Source organism: Lepidochelys olivacea (assembly GCF_965140295.1).
Source record: "Lepidochelys olivacea isolate rLepOli2 genome assembly, chromosome: 28".
In the NCBI taxonomy this organism is placed as follows: Eukaryota; Metazoa; Chordata; order Testudines; family Cheloniidae; genus Lepidochelys; species Lepidochelys olivacea.
The window spans coordinates 4,092,140-4,104,396 of record NC_140438.1 but is presented as its reverse complement, the minus strand read 5'-3'; the positions used below and the strand labels follow the sequence as shown (position 1 = coordinate 4,104,396).

General features: G+C 59.7%; 1 protein-coding gene across 1 annotated transcript; it reads left to right on the top strand.

Annotated features, from left to right (window-relative positions):
- Positions 1–933: 933 nt before the first annotated feature.
- On the top strand, positions 934–8,863 carry LOC311514004 (glia maturation factor gamma-like; the record flags this gene model as incomplete). Its single annotated transcript, XM_084616260.1, has 6 exons — positions 934–1,164; positions 2,720–2,816; positions 3,742–3,791; positions 7,505–7,555; positions 8,155–8,236; positions 8,545–8,863. The coding sequence occupies 6 exons, from the start codon at positions 934–936 to the stop codon at positions 8,631–8,633; spliced, it is 600 nt and encodes a 199-aa protein (XP_084472386.1). The 3' UTR covers positions 8,634–8,863.
- Between the last annotated feature and the right edge of the window lie 3,394 nt (positions 8,864–12,257).

Below are 12,257 nucleotides of genomic sequence, written 5' to 3'. Positions count from 1 at the left end.
CCCTGGTCTCCGTCTGGATCTGTGCAGCGCCTGGCACAACGGGGCCCTGGTCTCGGTCTGGATCTGTGCAGCGCCTGGCACAACGGGGCCCTGGTCTCGGTCTGGATCTGTGCAGCGTCTGGCACAACGGGGCCCTGGTCTCGGTCTGGATCTGTGCAGAGCCTGGCACAACGGGGCCCTGGTCTCCGTCTGGATCTGTGCAGCGTCTGGCACAACGGGGCCCTGGTCTCCGTCTGGATCTGTGCAGCGCCTGGCACAACGGGGCCCTGGTCTCGGTCTGGATCTGTGCAGCGCCTGGCACAACGGGGCCCTGGTCTCCGTCTGGATCTGTGCAGCGCCTGGCACAACGGGGCCCTGGTCTCCGTCTGGATCTGTGCAGCGCCTGGCACAACGGGGCCCTGGTCTCGGTCTGGATCTGTGCAGCGCCTGGCACAACGGGGCCCTGATCTCAGTCTGGATCTGTGCAGCACCTGGCACAATCCCTGATCGCAGCCAGGGCCTCTAGTCTCTCCCACAACACACCTACAAGATCGAACTGTGTGACTGGGTCCTAGGCTATGCCTGGTGCAATCCCCCTTTCAGTGGCAGGGGTGGCTGTCGGTGGTTGATTGACCACGTTGCCCTGGTGTAAAGGTGTGTGCAAGGCGCAGGGCACAGCGGAAGCCGTGTGACCTGCGTGCATCTCATGTGAAGCTGGCAGGGAGTGGTGGTGGCAGGGATGGGGGGGACGGGGCAGGTGGCCGTTGGTTCAGCTCATCCAAAACAGGATGTGGTGGTACACGGGGAGATCTGTGAGCGCCCTGGGGCTGTGCCAGGCCCCCTCTGCCCTTTTACTTCCCAGTCGCCCTTTGCGCTGTCTTCCCCCCGCTCCCCTTGCCACCGTTCCCTTCCCCCTTTGGCCCCTGGAAGGCAAACCCCTTCCTCTTTCCACACATGGCCAAACCTGCCCTGACCTCCCCCACCCCCACACTTCTCCCTCTTCCCCCAGCAGATCAGTGCTGTCAGAGTGTCCCCGACCGGAGGAACTGCTCTCTGAGCATCCTGTCACAAGGTCAGCACCAGCCCAACTTGCAGCGAGGAAAGCCGAGAGTCAGGCCGCCCGGCGCTGGGAGGGCAGAGATCGTGGCAGAATGGTCAGGCCGAGCACTGCGTCACGCCGAGGGGGTCAGGAAGGGAGGCGGGGGGGGTGCATCGGAGGCAGGGGGTTCCTTGTGGAGCAGGTGTTGCGTGTCCCCACTCCTCAGCTCCCCTGCAAAGCTTGGATCTGGGATTCGGGGCATGTCCGAATTGAGTCTTTCGCTCCAAGGGGCTGGGGTGGGAAGGCGGGAGGCCACGTGCCCATGGGTGGCAGCTCTGGGCCCCGCACCCTGCAGCAAGAGGGGTTTGCAAGCGCCGAGGTTTCAGCGGCGCCGCGTGGCACCCGCAATGTCTCTGGGGTGGGAGGCGCAGAAAAGGTACCTGTGCCCGGGGATGCCGGGCAGCAGCCTGTGGGTTGGGGAAACTGCCCACCGGACTCCTCTGGGGGAGGCGGGAGAGCAGGCACTTAGCAGGGTGCCAGCATTTGATGGCTATCCTGGGCGCCCCCCACGACCCTGGGGTCAAAGGCGGTTGGGAAAAGTGGCTGGGTACAGGAGAGTTTCTTCACCTGTCATCTGTGTATCAACCAATCCCCATCCCCACCCTCTATGTGGGTGTGAGGCTGGGTGTGTGACAATGGCTGTGAGTCTGTGTGTGACAATGGCCTTGTGTGTGACAATGGGTGTGAGTCTGTGTGACAATGAGTGTGTGTGAGAGAGATAATGGGGGTGTGTGACAGTGGGTGTGAGTCTCTCTGTGTGTGACAATGGCTGTGTATGTGACATGGGGTGTGTGTGTGTGTGTGACGATGAGTATGTGTGTGACAATGTGTGTGGGTGTGGGTGTGACAATAGATGTGTGTGAAAATGGCTGTGTGTGTGACAATGGGTGTGAGTCTCTGTGTGTGTGACAATGGGTGTATGTGACAATGGGTGTGAGTCTCTCTGTGTGTGACTGTGTGTGTGTATGTGTGACAAGGGCTATATGTGTGACAATGGGTGTGAGTGTCTGTGTGTGTGACAATGGCTGTGTGTGACAATGGGTGGGCATCTGTGTCTATGTGACAATGGGTGTGTGGGTGTTTGTGAGTCTCTGTGTGTGTGTGTGTGTGTGACACTGGCTGTGTGTGAGATTGACCATGTGTGTGGAGGGGTGGGGGGTGGGAGGCGTGCGCGTGTGCACTTCTCAGCTGGTGGGTCTCAGCTGAACAGACGATGAAACATTTTGGGCCCACAACCACGATGGCTGCCCCCTCCCTTCCCCACCACAAGGGGGCAGTGACCTACATGCGCGTGAGCTCTCCCTTCCCTGCGCCCCGGGCATGGCGCGTCCCCTGCAACTGGGCAGGGCTCTGCCAGAGCGGTGTACGCTTCACGGTGGGCAGGAGGAGGCTGTTTCCTCGGCAACAACCCTGGGCTACTCCAGGCCTGGCCTGTCCCAGCAGGGGGCGCTGTGGGGTGCAGGGCAGGAATGCTGGCTGTGGGGCAGAGCTCCCAGTTTCTGCCAGCAGGGAGTGCTGTGGGGTGCAGGGCAGGAACGCTGGCTGTGGGGGACAGCTCCCCGCCCCTCCAGGTTGGGGCTGGGGGGGTCCTGCAGGGAGCCAGGCTGCCCCAGCCCCCTCTCACGGCCAGTCTCTCTGCAGTCGGACTCCCTGGTCGTGTGCGATGTGGACCCCGCGCTCAAGGAGAAGCTGAGGAAATTCCGCTTCCGGAAGGAAACCAACAACGCGGCCATCCTCAGTGAGTGTCCCCGGGCCGGCTCCCTCCCCAGGGGCACGATCCCCGACCCTTCTCCGTCTCCCTGACCCCCAGTGTCGCTCGCCTTGGTGGATCTTCCGCTCAGCCTGCGCCCTGGACAGCCGCTGGGGCCAGCTTCTCCCAGCAGGGGGCGCTGTGGGGAGCGGGGCAGAAGCGCTGGCTATGCGGGGAGCCCCCGGCTACTCCAGCTCTGGCCTGTCCCAGCAGGGGGCGCTGTGGGGAGCGGGGCCGGAGCGCTGGCTATGCGGGGAGCCCCCGGCTACTCCAGCTCTGGCCTGTCCCAGCAGGGGGCGCTGTGGGGAGCGGGGCCGGAGCGCTGGCTATGCGGGGAGCCCCCGGCTACTCCAGCTCTGGCCTGTCCCAGCAGGGGGCGCTGTGGGGAGCGGGGCCGGAGCGCTGGCTATGCGGGGAGCCCCCGGCTACTCCAGCTCTGGCCTGTCCCAGCAGGGGGCGCTGTGGGGAGCGGGGCCGGAGCGCTGGCTATGCGGGGAGCCCCCGGCTACTCCAGCTCTGGCCTGTCCCAGCAGGGGGCGCTGTGGGGAGCGGGGCCGGAGCGCTGGCTATGCGGGGAGCCCCCGGCTACTCCAGCTCTGGCCTGTCCCAGCAGGGGGCGCTGTGGGGAGCGGGGCCGGAGCGCTGGCTATGCGGGGAGCCCCCGGCTACTCCAGCTCTGGCCTGTCCCAGCAGGGGGCGCTGTGGGGAGCGGGGCCGGAGCGCTGGCTATGCGGGGAGCCCCCGGCTACTCCAGCTCTGGCCTGTCCCAGCAGGGGGCGCTGTGGGGAGAGGGCCGGAGCGCTGGCTGGGGATCGTTCAGAGTCCCGGAGGGGAAGGCCGCGCTGCTCAGGTACCTGCTGGCGGAGGTGGCCCCTGTGCAGATCATGACCCTCGCTCCGTCTTCTCTCCCCAGTGAAGATTGACAAGGAGCGGCAGCTGGTGGTGCTGGAGGAGGAATTCCAGGTGGGGACCTTTCACGCCCGTCTTCCAGCTACCTTTGGAAAGCTCAGTTAGGTTAAAGGCCCCGCGGGCAGCAGACCTGTGCCTAGCTCCTCCCAGATACCGCTGTGCCGCAGAGCTCCCATGGCGCCAGCGGGGCTAGAACCCAGCTCCTCTTGCTTCAAAACCCAGCCCCCTTGCCACGGGAGCTAGAGAAGCAAACCTTGCAAGCACCATAGGGGAGTATGGGGTGTGGAGGTGGCAGTCTGATTGTCTCCACTAGAGGGCAGCGTTCTCAGGCTCTCACGCACACACAGAGCAGGTGTCAATTGCTCCAGCAAGGGGCAGTGCGCACATGCACACACACACGCGCACACACACAGAGGCAGGGGTCATCCCCTCCAGCAGGGGATGGCAGGGACGGACAGACAGACACACACACACGCAGAGCAGGGGTCATCCCCTCCAGCAGGGGACGGCAGGGAGGGACAGACAGACAGACAGAGCAGGGGTCATCCCCTCCAGCAGGGGACGGCAGGGACGGACAGACAGACACACACACACGCAGAGCAGGGGTCATCCCCTCCAGCAGGGGACGGCAGGGACGGACAGACAGACAGACAGAGCAGGGGTCATCCCCTCCAGCAGGGGACGGCAGGGACGGACAGACAGACAGACAGACAGAGCAGGGGTCATGCCCTCCAGCAGGGGGCGGCAGGGACGGACAGACAGACAGAGCAGGGGTCATCCCCTCCAGCAGGGGGTGGCAGGGACTGACAGACAGACAGAGCAGGGGTCATCCCCTCCAGCAGGGGACGGCAGGGACGGACAGACAGACAGACAGACAGAGCAGGGGTCATGCCCTCCAGCAGGGGGTGGCAGGGTCGGACAGACAGACAGACAGACAGAGCAGGGGTCATGCCCTCCAGCAGGGGGCGGCAGGGACGGACAGACAGACAGAGCAGGGGTCATGCCCTCCAGCAGGGGGCGGCAGGGACGGACAGACAGACAGACAGACAGAGCAGGGGTCATCCCCTCCAGCAGGGGACGGCAGGGACGGACAGACAGACACACACACACGCAGAGCAGGGGTCATCCCCTCCAGCAGGGGACGGCAGGGACGGACAGACAGACAGACAGAGCAGGGGTCATCCCCTCCAGCAGGGGACGGCAGGGACGGACAGACAGACAGACAGACAGAGCAGGGGTCATGCCCTCCAGCAGGGGGCGGCAGGGACGGACAGACAGACAGAGCAGGGGTCATCCCCTCCAGCAGGGGGTGGCAGGGACTGACAGACAGACAGAGCAGGGGTCATCCCCTCCAGCAGGGGACGGCAGGGACGGACAGACAGACAGACAGACAGAGCAGGGGTCATGCCCTCCAGCAGGGGGTGGCAGGGTCGGACAGACAGACAGACAGACAGAGCAGGGGTCATGCCCTCCAGCAGGGGGCGGCAGGGACGGACAGACAGACAGAGCAGGGGTCATGCCCTCCAGCAGGGGGCGGCAGGGACGGACAGACAGACAGACAGACAGAGCAGGGGTCATGCCCTCCAGCAGGGGGCGGCAGGGCCGGACAGACAGACAGACAGAGCAGGGGTCATGCCCTCCAGCAGGGGGCGGCAGGGACGGACAGACAGACAGACAGACAGAGCAGGGGTCATGCCCTCCAGCAGGGGGCGGCAGGGCCGGACAGACAGACAGACAGACAGACAGACAGAGCAGGGGTCATGCCCTCCAGCAGGGGGCGGCAGGGCCGGACAGACAGACAGACAGACAGAGCAGGGGTCATGCCCTCCAGCAGGGGGCGGCAGGGCCGGACAGACACACACTCACACATACACCCAGGTCCCCATCCCTCCAGCAGGGACACACGCAGAGCAGGTGCCCATTGCTCCAGCAGGGGGCAGCAGACACACAGAGAGCAGGGCTCATCCCCTCCAGCAGGGACAAGGACAGAGGACCCGCTCACAGACACGCAGAGCAGGTGCCCATTGCTCCAGCAGGGGGCAGCGTGTGCACACGCACACACACACACACAGACACTTTCACTCTCCCTGCATCTTGCCCTCTAAGGTCTAGTGCCCTGCCCTTGTGGCGGGGGGGGGCACGTGGCCCCGAAAGGAACCCTGCTCTCTTTCCAAACAGTGGTTTGCGTTCTGAGTTCCCTGCCTGGCTGCATGCGACGCCCCGGCAGCGCGTCGAGAACCCACGCAGGCAGGAGGAGTAGAAACTGAATTTACCCTCGAATGAAAGAGCCCCGGGGAGGTGCCACGGCGCGCACCAGTCGATTTCATACTTAGTTCGATCCGAGCCTGCGGTTTTTACAACCTGAATGAAGCTGCCACAGTTTCCGGCTCGCTGCACTGGAACAAGGGATTCCTGCAGCGCTGAGGTCAAACGCACCGTGGAGACTACGAAGCCTGAGTTAGATCCCGCCCCGAGAACTAGGACTGACCCCGAACCAACTGCATGGGCCCCGTTATCTAGGTGCTGTATGTAAGAAACGCATAGAAAGTCCAGTCCCCAAAGCGCTCACTGTCTCTGATGAGAGGAAAATGAAGGTCACTTTACACCGGTGAGGGCAATATCTTTAGCCTCACAGAAAGGGAAACTGAGGCACAGAGCAGGGCCATGACTCGCAAAAGCCTGGTGTCCTGCATCCCAGCACCCTGCCCATTAGACCATACTGCCTCTTGCCACCAGTTTCTCCCATTGGTTTCAGATCAGGTTCACTGTCTATATGACCCATTCTTCTCCCCTCGGCTGGCTGGTCTATATAAAAGGAAGCAACTTACTATTGCTATCAGTTAGTGGAGTAAATTCTTTATTTAGAGATTCCAAGGCCAGAAGGAACCATGGTGACCATCTAGTCTGACCCCCTGGATAACACAGGCCAAAGAACTTCCCCCGAATAATCCTAGAGCAGAGCTTTAAGGAAAACATCCCGTCTGGATTTAAAGATGGTCTGTGATGGAGAATCCACCCCGACCTTGGATTCCCTTCCCTGTTAAACCGTTAAATCCATGGCTCCATTTCCCTCAAGATTTCCCTCAATGGCTCTGATGCACCTTTCAGCCGTGAGCTCAGCTGTTGATCCAGGCATGTTGATCTTGGCGTGTCTCTGGGGGAGCAGCAGCACCCCAGAGTCTGTCTCCAGGTGGCAAAATGCCACAAAAGCAGTTCCTCTGTGCACCAGCGTTGCCCCTTGCCTCTGGGTCTGTGCCCTGGCAGCGGCAGGAACCTCCCGGCTCCCTGTTGTCCTGTGTAAGGAGTGGCCCTTCCTGCCCTTCCACTGGGCCACCCCTCCTACCGCCGCCCAGCTTGGGAGAGAACCCAGGAGTTCTGATTCCCAGCCCCCCGCCCGCTCTAACCGCTAGCCCCCACTCTCCTCGCAGAGCTGAGTGGGGAACCCAGGAGTCTTGATTCCCATCCCCCGCTGCTGTGACCTGCTAGACTCCCCTCCCTTCCCAGATCTGGGGAAAGAACCCAGGAGTTCTGGCTCCCAGGACTTGCTTTGTTCTAACCACTTTGCCAGGCAGGGACCGGAGTCAGAACTCCTGGGTTCCACATCTGGCTCCACCACTGACTTGCTGGGCAACCTAGGTCAAGTCCCTGCCCTGTTCGGTGCCTCAGTTTCCCCATCTGTACAATGTGGGTGACAGGGAGCCTCCTTGTCCTCTTCCTCGCTCTGCCATCCCCCTTAGTTGATGCAGCATTTGGCGTCTCTCCCACAGGACATCTCTCCGGAGGAGCTGAAGAGCGAGTTGCCAGAGCGCCAGCCCCGATATCCTTCTGCCGTGGGGCGGGGAGGGGGCATCCGAGCCAGCTGGCAGGGCACGGGCCTCGCACATGGTGGCAGGATGCCAGGAGTATGCATGAGGGATGTGTGTGGGGGGGGTGTCCCCTGGGATCATCCTCGCCCCCGGGAGAGGAGGGGTGCCTGGGCTGTGGGCAGGGGAAAATGTCCCTTGTCCCCAGCTTGGATCAGATTTGAGATCAGAGGGGGCTGCAGGGAGCAGCCAGGGGATCAGAGCAGCAGGGGGCAGCGCAGAGAGGGAGAGAAAAATGAGCCCCTCTTGTGCGGGGGTGTACCCCACAGCCCCCCTGCTTGTGGCTCTGCAGTGTGGTGGGAGGCTGGGCAGGTGCCCCAGAGCTTCAGGCTTTGGGCCAACCCGCCCCGGGCCCTGCAGGGCTGGGGTCCTGGGAGATCCCAATGTGTCTGACAGCTGGCAGGGCTTACATGGGTGGGGGCAGCCCAGAGCAGGTATCAGGGCGGGGGCAGGACCAGCCAGGAGGGTGAAGAGATGGAGAAGGATAGAGACAGGAGCATTTCAGTGTGGCCCAGCTCAGCCGAGAAGCAGCTGCCTCCTTGACTGGGGCTACCTTTGTGGTGTACAGTTATAAATACGTCCATGATGATGGGCGCATCTCCTACCCGCTCTGCTTCATCTTCTCCAGCCCCGTCGGTGAGAACCAGGGGGAGTGGGGTCTAGTGGTTAGAGCAGGGGGGCTGGGAGCCAGGACTCCTAGGTTCTCTCCCTAGCTCTGGGAGGGGAGTGGGGTCTAGTGGTTAGAGCGGGGTGGGGATGGGAGCCAGGACGCCTGGGTTCTATCCCAGCTCTGATAGGGGAGTGGGGTCTAGTGGTTAGAGCAGGGGGGCTGGGAGTCAGGACTCCTGGGTTCAATCCCAGTGCTGGGAGGGGAGGGAAGTCTAGTGGTTAGAGCTGGGCACCAGGACTCCTGGGTTCTATCTCTGTCTCTCCCCATGGGGCAGGGTGCAAGCCGGAGCAGCAGATGATGTATGCTGGGAGCAAGAACAGGCTGGTGCAGGCAGCTGAGCTCACCAAGGTACCAGGGCAGTGATGCCCTTTCGGGCTCTTCCCATGGGCAGCACCGGCACCCCATAGCCCCCTCACCCAAGCTGCCGGCCACATACCCATGCTGGGGCTGGGTGGGCTACCCAACCCCTCCCCTCTGGCCCACGTTGGAAGGGGCTGTCGCTTTCCCCTCCCCTGCACCCTGCTCTGCCTTGTCCCAGGGCTGGGGGGCTGCCCTAGGGCATGGGGGTCTTATCGCTTCCTCGCCCCCGGGGCCTCCCACCCATCTGACGGGGACCTGCCCTCATACCTGGGACCTAGCCAGGACCATCCCTGGGTTGCCCCGTAGATGGGATCCCCCAGCCCCTATAGCTGGGATCGGTACCCCCCCCCCAAAGCTGGGATTTACTGCTCCCCCATTCAGCATCCACACCCCTGGATCGAGGCTCCGCTCTGGAACGAACAATGGAACGTGCATGATCAGCAGGAATGTGAAACTGCCGGGCCAAAACAGAGGCAGACTGATGAAAAAAGGCATGGCTTTCAATGGGGTCAGAAAAAAGGGAATTTACCTGACCATGCAACGCGCGATCGGCGCGTGCATTGCCCTCAGTGAGTGGCCCAGGCAGAGGGGTATGACTGCGAATATGAGCAACAAAGTAAGGGAAATGACGAGTGGCAATAAGATGCTGCAAAGACAAAAACAGGCGAAGGAGGTCTGCATCAACCTGAGGGGTAATGAGGGCAAGGGGTAAATGATCAATTACCTGATAAACATAATGGGTATCCACAATTAAATTAAAGGGACAATCAGCAAAAAGTTGAAAGGCCAAAATAACAGCAGCCAATTCTGAACGCTGTGCAGAACACTGAGGCAGTGTAAAACGAGAATGCCAACGAGGGGGGTCACCCAACTGTAAGTGACTACACCTCGGTGGGGAGAGCCATCAGTAAAAAGAGTGACAGCGGAAACAACGGGTTGAGAGCGGCTAAGACGATGAACAACTAGGGGCACCTTTTGGGTAATGACCAACCGAGGATCTTTTGGAGGATTGTAAGAAATCTCTCCCACATAATCACAAAGAGCAACCTGCCAGGCCAAGGAGGTGTGGCACAAAGAGTCAAATTCAGTACGGGACAAGGGGAGCACAATGGCAACTAAATCAGTGCCAGTGAGTTGCACTGCACGGTGGCGGGCTTTACGAACAAGATCAGATAGGGCATCTAAATACGGATAAATATTTCGAGGAGGGGTGGATGAAAGGTATAGCCATTCTATAATAGAGACGGCTGTGTCTGTACGGGGTAGAAACAGAGCCGCAGTTGGCGTATGAGGGGTGGCAAGAAGAACCAATCGTAAGGGACGGACCTCTGGGAGTCTGTCCACAAACTGCTGACTCAATGCTGCATTGATTTGTCGAATGCAGGCAGTATGCTTTTCAGTGATGGCAATAACCGCACCCGGTGCCCGGGCTCCATGCAGGGGCTCAAACAACGGCTGCAGCATTGAAGTGGGGAGACGAAAGTAGGGCTGAATCCAATTTAAATGACCCAAAATCTGTTGTAATTTAACAAGGGTTAGGGGTTGAGGTAGAATTAATTCCGGACGAACCGGAGCAGCATAGGTTTGTAAAACCTTATATCCGAGGTAGTAGTAGGGATAAGAGCATTGGATTTTTTCTGGTGCCACTAACAGGCCATTTTGGCCGAGAATCTGAGATAAAGATTCAAGCTGTTGTGCCGTAACCCGGGGACCACTTAGCAAAATGTCATCCATGTAATGGAAAAGGGGAAAGGGGCAAGGGCCCGATCCACAAAAAGCTGACACAAGCTTGGACTATTTTGCATTCCCTGGGGCAAGACCTTCCACTGATACCTTTGAGAGGGTTGCTGATTATTATATTGTGGCACCATAAATGCAAATTTTTCGCGATCTTGTGGGCAAAGGGGGATGGTGAAAAAACAATCTTTTAAATCTAACACACAAAGTTGATCGGTTTGAGGAATTAAATTTGGATTTGGTAAGCCAAATTGCAAGGGGCCCATAGGTTGGATGCGTTTATTTATTTCCCTTAAATCATGTAACAGCCGCCAAGCACCCGATTTTTTCTTAATAACGAACACCGGGGTGTTCCAGGGACTGGTGGAGCTCTCCAATCGCTGTGCTTGCAAATGCTGCTGCACAAGCGAATGAAGTGCTTTTAGCTTTTCTAGAGGGAGGGGCCACTGGTCAATCCATACGGGCTCTAAGGATTGCCATACCAAGGGTAATGCGGAGGGCACGGTGGGTGAGGGAGGGTTTTGGGCCATCAGATGTTAATATCGAGGGTGGTGTCTAACTTTGTAAGTAAATCACGGCCCCAAATATTGAGGTGGACAGGGAGTACAAAAGGGCGGATAGTAGCAAGGGTACGGCCTCCCGGTTTAGAGACTGTGACCCAAGACAAACTGTGGCGCGGGGGTTTACTACCCCCGATTCCCCACAATTCTTTAGAAGGAACCGTAGGCCAACTAACCGGCCACTCCAGATCACGAATCACCGTAACGTCAGCTCCAGTGTCCACCAGCCCTGTAAAAGGAACATCATTTAAGAGAAGTGTTAACTGAGGTTTCGAGGGGCGGACTGACATTGTCAGAGCAACAAGTGGAGAAGACGCGCTGTGAGACGGCGAGCGAGACAACGTCAATCCAAAGCCTCCTCCGCCCCGAGTTCGATCCTCGGCAGCTGGCACCTGATAGGGGACTAAAATCAATTGTGCAATTGACCGTCCACGCGGGAGCGACTGTGGAAGATGAGCCCACACCTGAACCTTAATAATGCCAGTGTAATCAGCATCAGTGACCCCTGGAATGACAAAAAAGCCCTGTTTCCCAGCATGTGAGCGAGGGAGAACAAGACCTACAAAGCCGGCAGGGAGAGGTCCCGTCACCTGTGTAGGTATGGCACAGACCTCCCCTGGCAGCCGAAAGTCAGTGTCCTCCTGCATGATCAAATCAAGCCCTGCACTTCCAGCAGTCACCGCCCTCATAGAGTCTACGGATTTTAAGGCAGAGGAGCGGTTGTCTGAGTGGGAAACACCCCCGTTTGGCCCTGGGTTCGGGGGGGACCGGTCGCGCGGTTTCCCGACCCACTACAACACTGATTAGCCCAATGATAACCTTTGCCACACTTGGGGCACTTCTTTGAGGGTCAGGCTGGTGCCTTAGATGAGCGGCACTCCCGCTGAAAATGACCCTCCTTACCACAGCAGTAACAACGCTTCCCCTCCTTCCCGGTTTTTCTCAGGGCGGCAGCCAGAACTCCAGCCTTGTGGGCTTGTGTGCCAATGTTCTGGCACGCCCGCAGCATGTCTGAGAGCTCTAAAATACCAGAGGCTTGCGCTGCCTGGAGAGCACGGCGGCAATCCTCGTTTGCATTTTCAACTGCCAATTTTAACAGGAGCTCGTGAGCTGCCTCAGTGTTATCCACCTGTCAGAGGATAGCCTCATGCAATCTGTTGGTAAAATCCAAAAAGGACTCTGAGGCACCCTGACGGATACTGACAAAGCTTTTGGTAGGCTTGCCTGAATCCGGGACCTTCTTGAAAGCATGCTGGGCACAGGTGGAAATAATGGGGAAGACAGCCTGAGGGAGCTGAGACTGCATCTCAATAGTAGCAAACGGGCCCTC